General features: G+C 38.9%; 6 protein-coding genes across 6 annotated transcripts in view; 4 read left to right on the plus strand and 2 right to left on the minus strand.

Moving 5' to 3' along the window:
* The window catches only part of LOC104772824 (ARF guanine-nucleotide exchange factor GNOM), a 7,893-nt gene extending 2,790 nt beyond the window's left edge, over positions 1-5,103 (plus strand). The window contains exons 3-5 of the mRNA XM_019243437.1: positions 8-575; positions 854-1,205; positions 1,751-5,103. Coding sequence (XP_019098982.1) covers positions 8-575; positions 854-1,205; positions 1,751-5,019 — 4,189 coding nt within the window. The 3' untranslated portion in view covers positions 5,020-5,103. The remainder of the gene's footprint in view (positions 1-7; positions 576-853; positions 1,206-1,750) is intronic.
* Positions 5,260-7,249, plus strand: LOC104772829. Its single transcript, XM_010497397.2, has 5 exons — positions 5,260-5,771; positions 6,352-6,451; positions 6,550-6,667; positions 6,746-6,841; positions 6,954-7,249. Exons 1-5 carry the CDS (start codon positions 5,402-5,404, stop codon positions 7,089-7,091), a joined length of 822 nt encoding a protein of 273 aa, XP_010495699.1. The 5' UTR covers positions 5,260-5,401; the 3' UTR covers positions 7,092-7,249.
* On the plus strand, positions 7,968-10,809 carry LOC104772835 (serine/threonine-protein kinase STY46). The gene is made up of 11 exons (XM_010497401.2): positions 7,968-8,544; positions 8,661-8,735; positions 9,007-9,123; positions 9,212-9,306; positions 9,400-9,520; positions 9,593-9,672; positions 9,760-9,819; positions 9,903-10,024; positions 10,120-10,205; positions 10,302-10,417; positions 10,496-10,809. The coding sequence occupies exons 1-11, from the start codon at positions 8,221-8,223 to the stop codon at positions 10,620-10,622; spliced, it is 1,323 nt and encodes a 440-aa protein (XP_010495703.1). The 5' UTR covers positions 7,968-8,220; the 3' UTR covers positions 10,623-10,809.
* On the minus strand, positions 10,859-12,428 carry LOC104772844 (transmembrane emp24 domain-containing protein p24delta7-like). Its single transcript, XM_010497407.1, has 4 exons — positions 12,135-12,428; positions 11,831-12,040; positions 11,190-11,266; positions 10,859-11,083 (listed from the first exon to the last, which is right to left on the minus strand). Exons 1-4 carry the CDS (start codon positions 12,342-12,344, stop codon positions 10,939-10,941), a joined length of 642 nt encoding a protein of 213 aa, XP_010495709.1. The 5' UTR covers positions 12,345-12,428; the 3' UTR covers positions 10,859-10,938.
* Positions 13,339-16,137, plus strand: LOC104772856 (uncharacterized protein At1g04910-like). Its single transcript, XM_010497418.2, has 8 exons — positions 13,339-13,902; positions 13,983-14,050; positions 14,138-14,226; positions 14,329-14,491; positions 14,644-14,933; positions 15,030-15,234; positions 15,342-15,499; positions 15,619-16,137. The coding sequence occupies exons 1-8, from the start codon at positions 13,641-13,643 to the stop codon at positions 15,890-15,892; spliced, it is 1,509 nt and encodes a 502-aa protein (XP_010495720.1). The 5' UTR covers positions 13,339-13,640; the 3' UTR covers positions 15,893-16,137.
* LOC104772851 (fructose-bisphosphate aldolase-lysine N-methyltransferase, chloroplastic-like) lies at positions 16,076-18,430 on the minus strand. The gene is made up of 6 exons (XM_010497412.2): positions 17,886-18,430; positions 17,721-17,749; positions 17,341-17,552; positions 17,076-17,198; positions 16,583-16,987; positions 16,076-16,494 (listed from the first exon to the last, which is right to left on the minus strand). The coding sequence occupies exons 1-6, from the start codon at positions 18,419-18,421 to the stop codon at positions 16,279-16,281; spliced, it is 1,521 nt and encodes a 506-aa protein (XP_010495714.1). The 5' UTR covers positions 18,422-18,430; the 3' UTR covers positions 16,076-16,278.

Consider the following 20,434-nt stretch of genomic DNA (forward strand, 5'->3'; position numbering starts at 1 on the left):
GATACATGTCTGGTGATGATCAACTAGAACACTCGTTGATTCAGTCACTTAAAGCTCTTAGAAAGCAGGTGTTCTCATGGAACCAGCCATGGCATACGATTAGTCCTATGTTGTATCTTCAGCCCTTTCTTGATGTGATACGTTCGGATGAAACTGGAGCACCGATAACCAGTATTGCTTTGTCATCAGTTTACAAGATCTTAAATCTGAATGTAATTGATCAAAATACTGCAAATATTGAAGACGCAATGCACTTGGTAGTTGATTCTGTGACAAGCTGCCGATTTGAGGTGACAGATCCTGCATCAGAAGAGGTTGTACTAATGAAGATCCTGCAGGTTCTTCTGGCATGCATGAAAAATAAAGCATCAGTTATGCTAAGCAATCAGCATGTATGCACTGTCGTCAATACTTGTTTTCGTGTTGTCCACCAAGCAGGAATGAAAGGTGAGTTATTGCAACGTGTAGCTCGCCACACCATGCATGAATTAGTAAGGTGTATCTTCGCCCATCTCCCAGATGTTGACAGAACAGAAAATACACTAGTCAACAGAGCTGGAAGCATCAAGCAAGAGGTATGTTATTGGGGTCCTTGTTATTTCCTTTACAGTTGATTAAAGTCTGTTTGGTGTGCAAGTTTATTGTGGGATATCTTCTTTCAGATTTTATTTTCCTAGTGTGAGTCAAAGAGCACTATTAGAACAAGAAGACTAGCAATTCTGCATATAGTAAATAATTCATTTGTTACGGAACAACTTTCCCAACAGATGCGATTTTATGCATTTTTCTCTTGTTTTCATATATATATCACTTATAGTGGAATGAGTACTAATGGTATATTGTATGGTTGCAGAAAGCTGGAGTAGACAACGATTATGCCATTGTGAGTAAACCAGTCGAGGATGGAAGTGGCAATTCCGAGTATGACACTGAAAATTCTGTGGCAACTTTTGCATCTGGTGCTCAAAGTTTGATGGATGATGGACCAGTTGGGCCTGGAAGCAGAAAGGCGGCTTCTCCATATGATTTGCATATAATGACAGAGCCATACGGAGTTCCAAGTATGGTGGAAATATTTCACTTTTTATGCTCTTTGCTAAATGTGGTTGAACATGTTGGGATGGGCTCCCGATCAAACACCATAGCATTTGACGAAGATGTGCCTCTGTTTGCGTTGAATTTGATAAACTCAGCCATTGAACTTGGTGGATCGTCAATCCGCTATCACCCAAGATTGTTAAGCTTGATTCAAGATGAGTTATTTCGTAACTTGATGCAATTCGGCTTGTCAATGAGCCCCCTTATTCTTTCGATGGTTTGCAGCATTGTGCTCAATTTGTATCAACATCTACGTACCGAACTCAAATTGCAGCTTGAGGCATTCTTTTCCTGTGTGATCCTAAGGCTTGCTCAAGGAAAATATGGTCCCTCGTATCAGCAGCAAGAGGTTGCTATGGAGGCTCTTGTGAACTTCTGTAGGCAGAAGAGTTTTATGGTGGAGATGTATGCCAATCTTGATTGTGATATAACTTGCAGCAACGTCTTTGAAGAGCTGTCCAATCTTCTATCGAAGAGCACATTTCCTGTGAACTGTCCTTTGTCCGCAATGCACATTCTTGCTCTGGATGGTCTAATTGCTGTTATTCAGGGAATGGCTGAGAGGATAAGTAATGGATTAACTGGTTTGGACTTGGGTCCTGTCCATCTTGATGAGTATNGTTGAATTTGATAAACTCAGCCATTGAACTTGGTGGATCGTCAATCCGCTATCACCCAAGATTGTTAAGCTTGATTCAAGATGAGTTATTTCGTAACTTGATGCAATTCGGCTTGTCAATGAGCCCCCTTATTCTTTCGATGGTTTGCAGCATTGTGCTCAATTTGTATCAACATCTACGTACCGAACTCAAATTGCAGCTTGAGGCATTCTTTTCCTGTGTGATCCTAAGGCTTGCTCAAGGAAAATATGGTCCCTCGTATCAGCAGCAAGAGGTTGCTATGGAGGCTCTTGTGAACTTCTGTAGGCAGAAGAGTTTTATGGTGGAGATGTATGCCAATCTTGATTGTGATATAACTTGCAGCAACGTCTTTGAAGAGCTGTCCAATCTTCTATCGAAGAGCACATTTCCTGTGAACTGTCCTTTGTCCGCAATGCACATTCTTGCTCTGGATGGTCTAATTGCTGTTATTCAGGGAATGGCTGAGAGGATAAGTAATGGATTAACTGGTTTGGACTTGGGTCCTGTCCATCTTGATGAGTATACACCTTTCTGGATGGTTAAGTGTGACAATTATAGTGATCCAAATCACTGGGTTTCATTTGTACGCAGAAGAAAATATATCAAGAGAAGGTTAATGATTGGAGCAGATCACTTTAACAGGGATCCAAAGAAGGGGTTAGAGTTTCTCCAAGGGACACATCTTTTGCCGGACAAACTTGATCCCCAAAGTGTAGCTTGCTTTTTCAGATATACTGCTGGACTTGATAAGAACCTTGTTGGGGATTTTCTTGGAAACCATGACGAATTCTGTGTTCAGGTACTCAATGAATTTGCTGGGACTTTCGATTTCCAGTACATGAATTTGGATACTGCACTCCGACTCTTCTTGGAAACTTTCAGGTTGCCTGGAGAATCTCAGAAAATACAGAGAGTGCTTGAGGCGTTCTCTGAAAGATACTATATGCAGTCTCCTGAGATTCTGGCGAACAAGGATGCTGCTCTTGTGTTATCATACTCTATTATCATGCTTAACACTGATCAACACAACGTTCAAGTAAAGAAAAAGATGACAGAAGAAGATTTTATTCGCAACAATAGGCATATCAATGGAGGAAATGATCTACCCAGAGAATTTTTGTCTGAACTCTATCACTCCATCTGCAACAATGAGATCAGGACTACTCCAGAACAAGGTGCAGGCTTTCCTGAAATGACTCCCAGCCGTTGGATTGATTTGATGCATAAATCTAAGAAAACTGCTCCGTATATTATGGCTGATTCAAGGGCTTATCTTGACCATGATATGTTTGCCATTATGTCTGGTCCAACCATTGCTGCCATATCAGTCGTTTTTGACCATGCGGAACATGAAGACGTTTACCAGACATGCATCGATGGATTCCTGGCTATTGCTAAAATATCTGCCTGTCACCATCTTGAAGATGTGCTTGATGATCTGGTTGTGTCTCTCTGCAAATTCACAACTCTCTTGAATCCATCATCTGTTGATGAACCCGTTCTCGCATTTGGTGATGACGCAAAAGCAAGGATGGCTACTATCACTATTTTTACCATTGCAAACAAATATGGAGATTATATACGTACGGGTTGGAGGAACATCTTGGACTGTATCTTACGGCTACATAAACTTGGACTTCTACCAGCTCGTGTAGCCAGTGATGCAGCTGATGAATCTGAACTATCATCTGAGCAAGGACAAGGAAAGCCTCTCGCGAATTCCCTATCTTCAGCTCATCTACAGTCGATGGGAACTCCGAGGAGATCTTCCGGATTGATGGGAAGGTTTAGTCAGCTTCTCTCACTTGATACAGAAGAGCCAAGATCACAGCCTACTGAGCAACAGCTTGCAGCTCATCAACGAACACTTCAAACAATTCAGAAGTGTCACATTGACAGCATATTTACCGAAAGCAAATTTCTACAAGCTGAATCTTTGTTGCAGCTTGCACGTGCTCTCATTTGGGCTGCAGGTAGGCCACAAAAAGGAACCAGTTCTCCTGAGGACGAGGATACTGCAGTTTTCTGTCTGGAATTGCTTATCGCAATCACTCTTAACAACAGAGACAGGATTGTTCTCCTTTGGCAAGGTGTCTATGAACATATAGCTACAATTGCTCAGTCAACGTTGATGCCATGCAACTTAGTGGATAAAGCTATTTTCGGTCTACTTCGGATCTGCCAGAGACTACTTCCTTATAAAGAAAGCCTAGCTGATGAGCTTTTGAGATCTCTTCAGCTTGTGCTGAAACTGGATGCTCGTGTTGCGGATGCCTATTGCGAGCAAATTGCAGTTGAAGTCAGCCGTCTTGTGAAAGCCAATGCTAATCACATCAGGTCTCAGGCCGGATGGAGAACGATCACATCCTTACTCTCCATCACAGCCCGGCACCCAGAAGCTTCTGAAGCAGGATTTAATGCGGTATCCTTTGTTATGTCTGAAGGAACTCACCTGTATCCAGCCAATTATGTACTGTGTGTTGATGCTGCGAGACAGTTTGCTGAATCACGTGTGGGACAATCCGAACGGTCTATCCGTGCCCTCGATCTAATGGGAGATTCATTAGAATATTTGGCAAAATGGGCTCGCACAGCTAAGGAAAACATGGGAGAAGAAGATTTCGGGAAGATGTCACAAGATATTGGGGAAATGTGGTTTTGGCTTGTCCAAGGACTAAGAAAAGTGTGTTTAGTCCAGAGAGAGGATGTAAGAAACCACGCGTTACAGTTGTTACAAAAGTGTTTAGGGGGAGTAGATGGGATCAACCTAAGTCATAGCATGTGGTCTGAATGCTTTGACAAAGTAATCTTCACGGTATTAGATGACTTACTTGAGTTAGCTGCTGGGTCACAGAAAGACTATCGAAACATGGAAGGCACATTGCTTCTCGCGATCAAACTCCTCTCCAAAGTGTTTCTTCAACAACTCCAAGAGCTATCACAGTTATCTACCTTCTGCAAACTATGGCTCGGTGTCCTAACCCGAATGGAGAAATACATGAAAGTGAAAGTAAGGGGCAAAAAAAGCGACAAGCTCCAGGAGTCGGTGCCAGAGCTACTGAAGAACATATTGCTTGTGATGAAGACCAAAGGCGTGCTTTTGCAAAGAAGTGCACTTGGTGGAGATAGCTTATGGGAACTAACATGGCTTCATGTTAACAACATTGCTCCATCTATGCGACTAGAGGTATTCCCTGATCAAGAATCAACACAGCTTGACGATGATGAAACCGTCTCTAACGGCTTATCTTCTCCTGAAACTGGCACAACTGGTTCGTGACCTTATATATGACTGAAGTGAAAGTGAAAAGCATTTTATGTAACCTCTCTACGTATTTTGTAATATATATGTGTTTCTAATCCAGATATCAGATTAAGCCCCTCCATTAGAATGTTTCCAGTTCCACTCTGTTGAAATATGAACCTTGGAATGAGGTAGAAGGTTTTAAACAAATGTGGGACCCACCAAAGGAAAAATATCAGCGGCTTCAGCTGCTGCTTCCACGAGTTTTTTACTACTCGTTGAGTCGTTTACGTTACGTCGTGAATTTTCCCAAAACTGAACTTTTCCCGAGAAAATCAAAAACCTAAGCAAAGAGAATCGTTAATTTCTCCGATTGATCTCTAAGAAGAGTGAATAATAGAAAGAAGAGGAAGTTCAAATGGAGTCGCTGATATATGTATCTCCTTCTATCATACTTCCTCCGACCACCACTACTACGATCTCCATTTCGACTTCACGATCAGTATCGATTCGTCTTCGTCCTTCCTTTTCCGGACTGTGTAGCTCCGGTAGACGAGTTTCGATTTCGAGAAGGAGACTGTTCGTTAGCTGTAGATCGACCGGCGGCGGAGGAGGATCAGATAAGCTTGGTGGCGATGAAGAAGAAGAGAGCGAGGAAGTAGAGCGGGCGCTTCACTTGGACGGTACGATCCCTGGGACTTCCGATGAGTTTGTAAGGCAAGTCTCGTCTCGTGCTTACGAGATGCGTCGGAAATTAGAGCAGACGTTTGATTCCACCAGCTATGATGGTATAATCTCTCAATCACTTTGGTTACTCATCGTAGCTCCTGAACTGAGGCTGCTATTGCGATTTTGTGCTCTGCGCTTTCAATTTCTGCGTTTTATCTTTTTAACTTGATATTTCCATTGAAGCATATGCCAATGTAACTTGATACATAGTTTTTTTTTTTTTTTTTTTTTAAGTTTCTCTAGAAAAATCTGGTAATTTTGCAGTAGTTTGAATTCCTTAGTGCGTTGTCTTCGTTAACAGGAATCAAATCGTTTTGTTGAACAATGCCAGAGGTTAGTCATAGTGTCACACACAGCCAGTGAAGCTCTCTAGGAGAAGAGGGCTTTTTAGCTGTAACTATGATATGGAAAAATTGTTTATTTCTAGTTTCCATAACTTCTTTCACAACACGGTTTTATCATCTCATCTTTCCCAGAAAATGCTGATGCATAGGAATATCAAAAACAGATTTATAGGATGGGAACATAAGTGGTCTAAAGTTTAGGATTTGATGTTGTGTTCCTCTACTGCTCTGTGTATCTTGCTTTGGTGATTTCGTTGACTAACCCTCTCTCACTGTGTCTTGGCAACAATCTCAGTGTTGGAGTCCAACCCATGGAGAGGGGACTCGAAGCCTGTATATGTACTAACACAGAGAGAAAACCAGATCTGCACCATGAAAACAAGAACAAACCACAGGTTCCAAACTCTATTCCACTCAAGCTTATTTNTAGTTTTTTTTTTTTTTTTTTTTTTATCTCCCTTGCATAACAACAATAGCAATCCGTTTGTAACAGTGAAGTAGAGAAAGAGCTTGGACTGTTGTTTCCTAGTAGGATCAGCAACCAGAAAAAACAGTCTAGACCCAAAACTAAATTTGATATGCTCGTTGAAGACATTCGAGATGGAGTATTGGTAAGTAATTTTCTATGAATCACTTCCAACACCCTATTGGAACCCACTAAATGTGATATAAATCTTTTATCTGAAAAGGTATTTGAAGATGTGAATGAGGCTGTTAGATACTGTGACCTATTACAAGGTGGAGGAAAAGGGTGTGAAGGCGTCGCTGAGATTGAGGCCTCATCTGTAAGATTATGCGACAACGATATCATCTCATTCTATAAATTTGTTGCCTTGGAACATTTGAAATGATCAGCTTTGTTTTGTTTTTGTTTTTTGTTTTTTTGTTTTTGAATAGGTTTTTGATCTTTGCCGGAAAACAAGGTCACTGGCAGTGCTCTTCCGCCGGGGAAGAACTCCACCAACACCTCAGACGTTGGAGCGTAATCTGGGATCTCGTAAGCGTTCTCTTGAGGACTTGAGGGATGGTAAATAGCTTGTGAAACAAGTGTAGGCCACCTTACATTAATTTATTATACTTGTATATATTATTAAACTGTAATTAACCGTGTGTGTATATATATACATATTACTTGTGCTCCATACTGATATTGCTCCTCATAATTCTCTTGAAGCTGTGCTTCTTTACTTGAAGGCTTCTCAAAAGCTAATCCACTAGTTTATAGTTCGGATTTTTTGTTTTCATGTATAAACAAATAAGTTGGTCAAGTATGATGATTAGCTGACAAAAAGACCAATGCAAATTGAAATTTTTAACATGAGAAATAGTGACTTTTTTTTGTTCACAATAAAATAAAAAATAGATGCCAAAGGCATATATACGTGTGTATGTATTAATAGAAGTCATGTGATAGATCATAGATGTGATTCCATGTTATCCGGATCGTTGACTACTACATTTCATAGAGACCATAACGGTTATTATTATATGATCCATAGTATTTTTGTATTGATTTGTCAAACTTAAAATTTATGAAATGATATGTATTAACTTAGCACTTTGATTTACTTATGTTTTCTTAACTCAAAAAGGGTAAAATAATCAAGGTGACCATTCTTCTTTTCAATTTTAGAACATTGTATTATTGTAAGAATTTACATCAAATATTTGTTTTTTTTTTTGTAATTTTCTTCAAAATTAACCAAATTCAAACTAAATTTACATTATTCAATAAAATTATGAAACTTTCTAAAGAACTAATCACATCATTGATCCCTTTGATTCCTTCCCTAAGTAGTAGGCCTTCTTAGTCGGTCACTAATAATAAAAAGGACCAAAAGAGAAAAGTCAGAGATAACGGTGACAGAGTTTTAAAAAACTCACTAAAATAGACGGAGGAAAAAGTCATCAACTTGACGGCTAAGTTAACGGCGGATGATCTACGTTCACACAAGCAAAGGACATAAGAAAACAAGAAATAGAATCGTCTCTCTCTCTTCTCAAATCTGGTTTTCACAGTAAAGAATTTGATTGATTCCTCAATCACGCGGTAGCTAAGATCACTGTGTGATTCGTATCGCTCAATCGAAACCCTTTTGTCGAAAATCTCAATCTTTTTTTTTCTTTTTCTTTTCTTCTCTCAAATTAGCTGAATCGGGTTGAGATGAGCTCTGATCCACCGGCGGCAGGAGACGGTGGCGAACAAGCCGCTGCTGCGGGAACGAGCGTGCCTTCACCGTCTTCATACGACAAACAAAAGGAGAAGGCACGTGTGAGTAGAACATCTCTGATTCTGTGGCACGCTCACCAAAACGACGCAGCTGCAGTTCGGAAACTCTTGGAGGAAGATCCTTCTTTGGTTCACGCCAGAGACTATGACAAACGAACGCCTCTCCACGTTGCTTCGCTTCACGGTTGGCTCGATGTCGTTAAATGTCTCCTCGAGTTTGGTGCTGATGTCAACGCTCAGGATAGATGGAAGAACACGGTAAATAAAAAGGCTCTTCCTTTTTGTGTTCCTCCCTTCAAATCTCTCAACTTTGTTGTGATACTGAATCTGAAAATTGTTTCTTTTTTGGTTTGGTTTTTTGGGTATTTTTGAAGCCTTTGGCTGATGCAGAAGGAGCTAGAAAGCAGAAGATGATTGAGCTGCTGAAATCTCATGGCGGTTTATCTTATGTGAGTTTTTTGAAATTTCTTTCTGATCTTGTAATGTGTATAGCTTTAGATTAGACATTGTCCGTTTTGTTTGATTCTTTATTTAGGGTAGGTAGTGTGATTGCTATTGAATATGAGAAGCTCTAAATCTAGGATATTTCATCTTCTCTCTGAAGTAGCTGCTTACTACAGTGTTGTTCGTTATACTTGTTTTTCAGAGATTCAGAGAGGCACTTTAGTGTTTCAATTACTCGTCCCGTTTTGTGTCTTGCTGAGTAAATTCTTGATGTAGGGTCAAAATGGAAGTCACTTTGAACCAAAGCCTGTGCCACCACCGATTCCAAAGAAATGTGACTGGGAAATTGAACCTGCTGAGCTCGATTTCTCAAATGCCGCTATGATTGGAAAGGTGTGTATTTCAAGCATTCTCTGTGTTTAGTTCAATACGATGTAGTTCTTCTTTTGGCTGATTGGAGGTTGGTCTCATGTTCTTTTAGGGTTCCTTTGGTGAGATTGTGAAAGCCTATTGGAGAGGAACACCAGTAGCTGTGAAACGTATTCTTCCATCTCTTTCAGATGATAGACTTGTTATGTAAGTTCTTATTACTCTCTCTCTCTCTTATATTTCATTTGCTCTTACCTAAGTTTCTTGTGTTTCATAAGTTCCATATTTGCTGTGATGCAGTCAGGACTTCAGGCATGAGGTTGATTTGCTAGTTAAGCTTCGTCATCCTAATATAGTGCAATTCTTAGGAGCTGTAACCGAAAGAAAGCCTCTAATGTTAATCACTGAATACTTGCGCGGGGTAGGTTTTCGCTATCATCTGTCTTTTATCTCTGCAGATTCATTTCTTGGCTAACTAAATGATTCATCACAGGGAGATCTTCATCAATACCTCAAGGAAAAGGGCGGTCTAACTCCAGCAACTGCTGTCAACTTTGCGTTGGATATCGCGAGGTACTTGAAGTTTTAACATTCGAGATATCATGTGAAATTTTGTTCATCATAGTTGGCCTGAGTGGTTTACAAAAATTGTTGTTACAGAGGAATGACATATCTTCACAATGAACCAAATGTTATTATTCACCGAGATCTTAAACCAAGGTAATCAAAATTGCTTCATAGAGCCTCAGTTTCTTACTTCAGATTTGCTGTTTGTAAACTGCTTCTCGCATTTTATATTTCAGGAACGTTCTTCTGGTTAATTCCAGTCCAGACCACTTGAAAGTTGGAGACTTTGGGCTAAGTAAACTCATAAAGGTTCAAAACTCTCATGATGTCTACAAAATGACTGGTGAAACCGGAAGCTGTAAGTGTTGGTTTATAGTAAAAGCTGATGTCATCTCCCATTTTTGTTCTTTCATTTCTCTAACTTCACCACCTTTGTCTGTGCAACAAAACCAGACCGGTATATGGCTCCTGAAGTATTCAGGCATAGAAGATATGACAAGAAAGTTGATGTCTTCTCCTTTGCAATGATACTTTACGAGGTACTAAGAATCTGAACTAGAAATTTTTTTCTATTAGTCTAATAAACAGAACCAAAGTTCATTTGAACCTTAATTTAATCATCACATTCTATCCAGATGCTTGAAGGAGAGCCACCGTTTGCGAACCACGAGCCATATGAAGCAGCCAAACATGTATCAGATGGACACAGACCTACATTCCGTTCCAAAGGATGCACACCAGATTTAAGAGAGTAAGCAAAACCCAAGGCCACATGAATCAGCGTTAGTCTACATGTTAACTAACTAACCAGTGTTCCTTCTCATGATAGGTTAATTGTGAAATGCTGGGATGCGGACATGAACCAAAGACCGTCGTTTCTGGACATCCTCAAGAGACTTGAAAAGATCAAGGAAACTCTACCATCAGATCACCATTGGGGCTTATTCACTTCATAATACACCAAATCATTATTTATGAACAAGAACAACCAGAAACAAGAAAGTGATATTATTCTGTTTGCTTATTATTATTTCTCTTCTGTTTCTTGTCTTTTTGTAAAGATTGCTTCTTTTTCATATTTTCATTTGTTTTACAGTAAACGACTTACTACAAGAGTGTGACAAAAGAGCTTTTGTTGTTCCATGGATTGGATTGAATTTGCAGGTTAATTGTCTATGTCGGAAACATCCAGTAAGAAAATAAATAGGTTGACAAAAATGAAATCAGTTGTGTTATATATAAAAGCTATAGTCTCAGGGTTTTGAATACAATTTAGATGAGCTTCTTTTTCTGGAAGAAGGTCTTCAAGTGCCAAAACTGAAGACCTGCGACCGATAAACAAACTGCAAGCGATACAAAACTCAACCATGCCATCTTCGAATTCGTCGATATGTTCAGATTATGCATTTCTTCTTCCCTGCAATATACCAAATGAGGAATGGGTATTTTGAGTTTTCGAGTCATTCTCTTCCTCAAGATTAAGCGACTTGAAGGGAAAACATGCTTTGTTGTAATTAAATTACCTGTCGCGGAGATAGAACATCTCTTCGTGGATGGAATTCACGGTGTCAAATAACTTCTTAACCTCAATCTCCATCGTCTGGCCAAATAACATCAAGATACGACCATGGCAAAGGTCAACAAAACATTCCTTTAAAAAAACTCTGCAATCTCTTTAAGAGGCTATATATCACATTTCAAGCTAGTCTTGCTCTGTTGTATGTCAAAGCCCATCTACTTTCATTTAAAGATAGCTTTGCTCTGTAATCTGGTAAAGCCTAGTCCTAAGTTCCTAGCTACCTTTATAAATTGATCGGGTTTCAAGTTAAACTAAACAATCAATTTCTTCATATGCAAGACCGCAAACAGACAACCCCTATCAGTTGCGTTTTTGAACCCTAAGCAGTGATTCAAACCAAACCAATGCACCAACATAATTTAGAAACCTATACACTACATAGCAATTCTCAATTCATATATAACATTCCAGTTTCAAGCATAATGTCTTGGTCTATCTTAGCTACCAAATTTCTTACACATCCGAGCACAATGCTCAAATTCTTCATATAACAAACAAAAGCATCAAAATCTATTTGCTATAATTGAAATTAGTTTGACCAAGTTAAGACTTCAAAGAGTAAAAAGAAGAAGGCGAAAAACTTACTTCAACTTGGCTCTTCTTAGCCACAGTGGACCAATCCTTGGTATGAATACCGGTCCTCCAATCAAAGTCAATGGTCAGCGTCGTCTCCGGTTTGTGATCAACGGCGGTGAAGCAAGATATATAATCCCCTGTATCGATCGCTGTAAACGAAAACTGTCCCGACTCTACACCGTCCGCTTCGTGATAAGCCGTTCCTTGCGGCGATGTGACCTAAAAAAAACCATTGCATTATACATACTGAGAATCAAATCGAAGGAAATGCGAATTAAAATTATTAAGATGGGGAGATTCAAAGATGTATTACCCTGACGGTGACTTTATGGGAAGGAGGAAGAGGATGATGATCATCGTTATGGTTTACGACGCTGTATTTCCCGACGGTCAATGCGTTTGCGTGAATCTCCTCTGAGATGCATTTCGTGTGACCAGAAGTCAGCTCGTATCGCATAGAGATCGTCACCGGAGATAGAATTGAAAGGATTAACAATACAATCGTGCTCCGATGAAGATCCATGGCGGCTCCGATATCGAGAGAAATCGATCTGACGGGTTTCAAAAGCTATCCTTCTTCTGCGGGTTAATGGAAAGGGAGGAGACAAAGAAAGTCAAACATACGTACGTTGCCACGTGTAATTGTTTCATTCGTTGAAACACGTGGAGTATTTTCAAAATTTACAACTGATGATAACTCTCTCAATTGGGCTCTCTTTTAAAGTTTGCATAAAAAAAGATCACTCAACTGGGCTATAAAATGAAGGCCCTACAGAGTATTGAACTTGTCTTCTCAAGTGTACATACAACCCCCAAATCAGAAGAAAATATAAAGAAATAAATAACTCTTCCAGATTTTTTACACAACATTTCAGTAATGTTAATTTTAAACTTGATCAAGAAAATAACTGTACTCAAGTGTTTTTTTTTTTTTTTTTTTTTGTAGAGGAGAAGAAAATAGCTTTGATAATGCAAATAAAGTTACACATGAGTCATAATTTCCTTTCAGTCTTTTTTTTTTTTTTTAACTGAAAAGATGTCCGGATAAAATCATACTAAAAGAGATTAAACAGTTTTTTTTTTATAACTGAAACGTGATTAGTGCAATAAATAGATTGAGACAATAAATAAAGTTAGGGGGGGGGGAAAGAGAACAATTAGGTGAATTCGTTGACGACGAATGACAACGACTACCAAAAAGGCAAAATGTGTCATCTTTCTTTCTTATTATAGTATTACATGTTTTCAGAGTTGAATGTTCTTGAAATCTTTGTTTTTCTTGACGATTTATATATATATATATTCTTCTTCAAATCTCTCTATTTAATATTGAGCTACCATTATGTTTTTCTAATATTTGAAAGAATTTTTCTGTTGGTATTGAAGCCATCTGAATTAGGAATATATTGTTTTTAAAATGCAAATAGAATGAATTGTGTCTCTCTGGGAAAAATAATAATAAATACAAGAAGAAGACACTTGACGGTTATTAACTTATTTCCCATCTTTCTCACCGTTACCCCCTCCTTTCTTTTTTTTTTTTCCCGTCTCGTGATTTTTTGTTTTCTTCTTCTTCTTCTTAATTTCGAATTTACTCGGGAAAAATAAAATAAAAAACACCTCGAGATTCAAACCTTTGACACACAAGGAGAAGCATTTCATTTCGCGTTTCTCTTCTAATTTTATCAATTTCTGCATTTTCTTTGAAGGATAAAAAGAATTCACAAGATCGGAGATAATTTTTTTTTTTTTTTTTTTTTAGGTTTTTAGAATTTTTTTAATCTCATGAAGCGGCGAAGACGATCGTCGGAGGAGGGAGATGGAAGTTAGATCGGAGAGTGTGACTACTCAGGCGCGAAGCGATATCAAGCTTCCGCCTCCTTCGGCAGTTCCCAAACCTCGTGTACAAGTCTGGTTCGTTAGAGTTTGTTCCAGCATTTTGGTTTGGACATGTTTGGTTCAGCTTTTCGCCGCCGGTGAGCTTTGGCATTCTCGGATCTTCACTGGTTTAACCAATCAGATTTCTAGATTCTCTGCCCCTGTCGAGCTTCTTCCTTTCCCACCTCCTCTTCCTCCTCCCAGTCAGTGTTTTCTTGGGTTCTATTTCGTCTTGGTTGGTGCTTCAGAGTTTATTATTGATTTGATTTTTATTTGTTTGTAGGAAATTATACAAGCAATGGTATACTACTTGTATCCTGTAATGGTGGATTGAATCAAATGCGATCCGCGGTTGGTCACTTGCTTTTAATTGCTCTCCTAATTTTTTCGATTCAGATTTTGATGTTTTCCAAATTCTGATTTTTATGTTGTTTTCAGATATGTGATATGGTGACTGTTGCTCGGCTATTAAACCTCACTCTCGTTGTTCCTGAGCTTGACAAAACATCTTTCTGGTCTGATCCTAGGTATATTCATTCTATCTTTCTAGAAGATCTTTCACTTCTGATATGTTTTATTTTTGTAGCTGTGTAGCGATCTAAAGCATCCTAATCTTTTTTGGTTTGCAGTGGTTTTGAGGATATTTTTAATGTGAGACATTTCATTGATTCATTAAGAGATGAAGTTCGGATCTTAAGGAGGCTTCCTAAACGGTATACAAGGAAGTATGGTTATCAAATGTTCGAAATGCCTCCTGTGAGCTGGTCTGATGAAAAATATTACTTGAAGCAGGTAGGTTTTGTGCTGTTCATGACTAGTTTTCTGTTTTTGGTTCCTTTGACACTATACTTACCACAAGACATTGTTATGGCAACAAATTGCAGTTTCTTCTCTTCTTGTTGTGTGTCTTTCTGCATTTGTGATTGGTTAAATTTCTTGTTCAGGTATTGCCCCTTTTCAGCAAACATAAAGTTGTACACTTCAATAGGACCGACACCCGCCTGGCAAACAATGGTCTTTCGCTCCCTCTGCAGTGGCTCAGGTGCCGGGTGAACTTCCAGGGACTTAAGTTCACTCCACAGCTTGAGGCTTTGGGATCTAAGTTAGTTCGAATTCTACAACAAAGAGGGCCTTTTGTGGCTTTGCATCTGAGATATGAGATGGACATGTTAGCTTTCTCTGGCTGCACTCATGGTTGCACTGAGGAAGAAGCTGAAGAATTAAAAAAGATGAGGTTTGTCTTCAAAACATCTGCCCTGAATTGGAGGAGTTCCGACTAAAAAGATGAGATTTTGTTGTTAATGTATGGGTCCATTTTTGTGTTCTTTAGGTACACATATCCCTGGTGGAGAGAGAAGGAGATAGTCTCTGAGGAGAGGAGGGCGCAAGGGCTTTGTCCTCTGACGCCAGAGGAGGTAGCATTGGTTCTAAAAGCACTGGGATTCGAGAAAAATACACAGATATACATTGCAGCTGGTGAGATTTATGGGAGCGAGCATAGGCTATCCGTTTTAAGGGAAGCATTCCCGAGAATTGTGAGTCTACCAGTCCTGGTTTCCCTTTTCTTGCTACAACTAGTGATAAACTGCACCTGCATTACATATGAACGTTTTCTTAGCAGTTTTGCACACATTTGTTATAGGTAAAGAAGGAAATGCTACTGGAGTCAGCGGAGCTGCAACAGTTTCAGAACCATTCGTCTCAAATGGCTGCTTTAGATTTTATGGTATCTGTAGCCAGCAACACTTTTATTCCTACCTATGATGGAAACATGGCAAAAGTGGTGGAAGGTCATCGGAGGTAATTTTTTTGGTATCGAATACATTCATTTTCATGACAACTGACAAGTTAGTGTTAAGAAAACCATACCTGTAATTCTATATAAAAACACAATTGGTCTTTATGTGTTGAATTTGCAGATACCTTGGATATAAGAAGACAGTCCTGCTTGACCGTAAGAGACTCGTGGAGCTACTAGACTTGCATCACAATAAGACCCTCACGTGGGATCAGTTTGCAGAAGCCGTCAAGGTAGCCCATGAGAAACGAACAGGAGCCCCTACACACCGAAGAGTAATCTCTGACAAACCTAAGGAGGAAGATTACTTCTACGCAAACCCTCAAGAGTGTCTTTGTGAAGGTACAAATTGCCACGACCTGTTTGGCCATAGAAATTCCAATTTAACACGTTGATGAAGTCATGTTGTTAGCATATTATCTCATTGCTTCTGCAAGAGGACGGCATGCCAAATACTTGAACGGGAGCTGCATAGTTCCTTCCCTGAGTTTTTTTCCATTTTTTGTTTGTAACTTTTTCAGCTTTCCTGCATAGTTGCTGATCTTAATTTGATTGTTTTACGTAAGTTAAGATGTAACTAAAAGAAGATATTGTCTCATCTTATAGAAATTTCAAAAGTTGTTTTTTGGCAATAGCTTAATATACATATTGTGGTCTCTTCCTTTAATTCTTCTGTCTCGAGATTGATTCAACTCTATGCGGTCTGAGACCAAATCAGTAAGATTTTCTTTCGGGCCCCGAGTTTGTTCTTGCAGGACTTCTGTACGAGCTAAGCTAATTCTCACTTGGCTTCCCAGAAGATGATATCCCCTTGCTCACCAACCAAACCAAGATCTTTGAGCCTTCTCTCTTGGTAATATTCTAAAACATCAAGCTCAAGCTCTCTATCCTTGAAGATTTGGTCGATTTGCTGAAGCACCCTCTTCTCACCAATCCTTATCTTAAGAGCAATTTCCAACCTATTATCAAGCTTTCCTTCTTCCAGAAGCTTCTCATCCTACGAAAGACAATGAAGACGAGCAAGAATTGAAATGAGTGTAAAGTACCTACAAAGACATTACAAGTAAGAGCTCGAATATATATACCTCTTCAGTGGTGGTACTAAAACCAGACAGAGCAGACTTGCAGGCATCTCTGACAACACGGCATATTAGCTCCTCGTTTGAACGACTTACAGGCAATTCAAGATGGCCCCATATGGTGTTATTGAAGATAGATTCTAATAAGAAAGCATCTGAACCGCCAAGGGCAACAAGCCGAAGGTACTGAAGCATGCCAGCGGGAAGAGTCTGGTCGTCTACTATGTCGAAGTATCCGGTCTCACCCATCCCGTTAGTCTCAGCAATATCCAACTTATCCCCATAGAATGGGTCTGATTCAGGTATCTCTATGGTCAAAGTATATGAGTTTCGGTTAGGGTTTGATTCCACAAAACCATAGTCCAGAGCAAGTTCTGCATTGCTTTTGTTCAGATCATATTGAATGTATACCTGTGGAATAGACCACCCACACAGCATTAAAAGGGTTAGATCTTATACTCTTGAGGGTTTAAACTAAGTAACAGTGCTTGCAGCTTACCTGCTGACCTGCTTCAACATAAACAGGTGACTTCAAGGAAAATAAGAGATCTCTAGAGAAAAGGCCAGCTCCTTTGATCTCGTATGCATAATCTTCTGTCGTTATCGCAGGGTTATGGTTTATCTGTTCACAATGAAACATTGTAGTCAGAGATTCTCTGCAGAGACAAAAGCATTCAATGTATGAAGATTCTTTACAACTAAGACATTATACGAATAAAGAAGATAGCTGTCGCTTATATGGATAGTTATCTACAGGAGCTTACCAAATCAGCAAGAGGGATCAAGACAAGGTTCTGGCCACGAAGGCGAGAAAACGCCCTCGACTTGAGAATCCCAAACGCCCAGATGAAGTCATCAAGTGTTATGCGGGATGAGAAGAGATCTTTGTTGGGCAGTAATATCTCCTGTTCCAGTTTCAAGAATTCATTCTCCACATACTCTTTCACACCCAATGTGGTGCTCAACAGTTGAGTCCCTAAGCCAAACAACAAAAAGCACATAAGTTTATAATGTTTTGCTCAACTGTCTCTTGATTCATCATCAGCTACTAGTAGTGAATCAACAGCTAATTCCCAAACCAGTTGGTATGAATCTGATCTGTATATGGAAAGAAGAAGAAGAAGAAAAGGGTAAAAGGATTAACCTTTGAGCTCAGCAAGCTCCTCTTCTGACCTGTACTGGAGCATTTCACGAAGAAGACATATCATTAGCTACACAGTTGACCAGAGAAACCAAACTTTGAGCAAACAGAGAAGCTCTACAGTTCCTACAAATAAGTAACCGATGATCAGAGAAGGAGAAAACCCACCAGAAGACAGTGGAATCAGTAGATTGAGGAAGCATATCAAGATAAACTCTCCATGAAGAGTCTTGTGCATACTTCTCTCTGATCAAAAACAGAGCAACTGAAACCCACGGCTTCAATGCTCCGCATAAAGGTCCGATCTTGGAAGCCGTAACTGTCTCTGGGTTTATCCACAACCGCTTGGGAATCTCCAACACGACCTCGTTTCTTCCAATATCACGCCTGGCTACAAGTCCCAGACCTTCCTGTACCACCGCAGGTTCTGCCGGAGACTTCCCGGAGACGACTCCTTGGGCTCCCAGCCATTTCCAGAAGTTCCGAACATTTTCCGGCAATTCTGAGCGTGAAGCGGATATGGGTCTCACCAAAGATCTCTTGGGTCGAGAGAAGAGAAAGGAAGTGCTTTGAGACTTTTGAATTGACGGGAGACGGAGAAAACCCGTCACGACGGCGACGGAGGCAGACATGGTGGTTTTCCGTTGGCGGGGTTGGGTAGTGTCAGTGAAATACAGAGTGTGGATAAAATATGTCACAGACATAAGTTTTTTTCTAACTTGAGAAAATAAAAGAATCTCTAGTGAAGAATCAAAATGTAGAAGGCCCATTATTGTAAAAGGCCAAGGCCTACCTTAAGCTTCTATGTAAATTAATGATCTTTGTGTATTCACATTTTTCATTTTTTTTTGTAAGTTAGTGGTCAAACATACAAATCCTCCTCCTGCACAGAGTCTCCGCAAATATAAGATAAGTATTTTTTCTTGAACAACAAGCATTTTCGATTGATTTGAAAATTAATATAAATCAGTAGTAACTCATGATTTCTAATGAGTTTTATAGATACCCAAAAAAAAAAAAAAATCAGATACCACGTGTTAAGTACTTACGAGTGATGAGTTTTTTTACTTAAGTAAATAAAAATCAGAAATGAATAAGCCTATAGTGTTTATATAATTTCGTATACTGTACATAAATAGTAAACGCGGCAGAAATATTATTTATATACTTTGAAATAGTAATCTAATTATTAGTAGTTTGGTCGTATCATCTAATATAATAATAATAAAAGACTTTGAAAGAGTAAAAAAATAATAAAACGTTTCCGAGACCGAATTGCCGGAACAAAGGAGCGGAACTTTCTATTCTCGTGTGCCGGCTTTGACCACGGTCCACGGGATATGAGACCACCACACCAGTTAGGCACATTTATGATGTTGATATCCTATCAGAAAGCCTACTACACTCTTTAGGCTCGTGACTATACTTTTTACCCAAATGACACAGTACTATTTTTGTGTGTTTTGCCAATAACTTGGTCCATGAAACTAAGGCACGATCGATCAGAGTAGAGAATGCCGTAGGACTAGAACACTTCGGCCAGTTTGATTACGTATTAGTTATTTTCTTTAAGTTTGATAGGACAGATCCGGTTGATAATATGCAATTAGACTTTTTTCAGACAAGTGGTTTTTCTTTGTCAAAAGATATGAAATTTGTCTTACAAAATTAAAAACCAAATGTGAAGAACACAGATTCTTATAAAAACCGCTTGTCGCGCAGAGACTCGCGTGGTACCTAACCTGATAGCAACTTACTCATCGGCCCAATTTTTAAATCAAAGACTGAGAAAAATGCTTGTCACGAAAACCACAAAACTTAGTCAATATCCTGGATGACGTCATGACGTGATGGTCGAATCCATACAATTCAGGGATTGGTCAACTAAAACATCCATCCCATATATAAATAATTTTTTAGTTCTTTGTTAAGAACAAATCTTATTTTAAAATTTTATAAAAATTCTCATATAAACAGGACAGTTATTAAATTTAACTACACATGGTAATGGTACGACAAAAGAAAAATCTAACTACATATGTTATATATTCTTATATACAGTACTTATATTCTACAGCTGGGTGAAAAGGCTTCCTCAATTTAGTTCGCGTACTATAATAATTAATTAATTTAAAGTGTTTTCAGAAGGTCAAAATGGATGGCTAATTTATACAAACTGTATTAGTCGTTTGACATTAAACCGACTCATATACCTAATCAACTACTACTAATTATTGTATAAGGAATAAAGTAATAAACAATACGTTACCCATTTGATGTAGGACATTATACAGTTTTCAGACAAGTTAAAATATAACTGTTAAACATACAAATCCCAGTATTCAGCGAAACTAATAGATATAGTTTTCTATATTACTATATACATATATCCACACAAATTGCATTTCTGTATCCATATAAGTGAATTTGTTTGGTACTATAGAAACCTGTTGCTAGGGAAAGAGTATCCTGTATTGAGAGATACACCAATCCAACACTAATATGATTTAACATTAAACCATAGCCAATTGTAGGATAACACATAATGATGATCGATGTGAGGCCTTTAAAATCGACTCAACAGCTGTTGGTGAGATATAAATTACTCGAAAACGACTCTTAGTGTTGATCACTTGATTGTACATATAACCAATTTTGTCACATTTATTATACCACGCAAAGTATCTTACTGTTTGATATATCTGATGATACCAAAA

The sequence above is a fragment of the Camelina sativa genome, chromosome 3, assembly GCF_000633955.1.
Source record: "Camelina sativa cultivar DH55 chromosome 3, Cs, whole genome shotgun sequence".
Classification (NCBI taxonomy): Eukaryota; Viridiplantae; Streptophyta; class Magnoliopsida; order Brassicales; family Brassicaceae; genus Camelina; species Camelina sativa.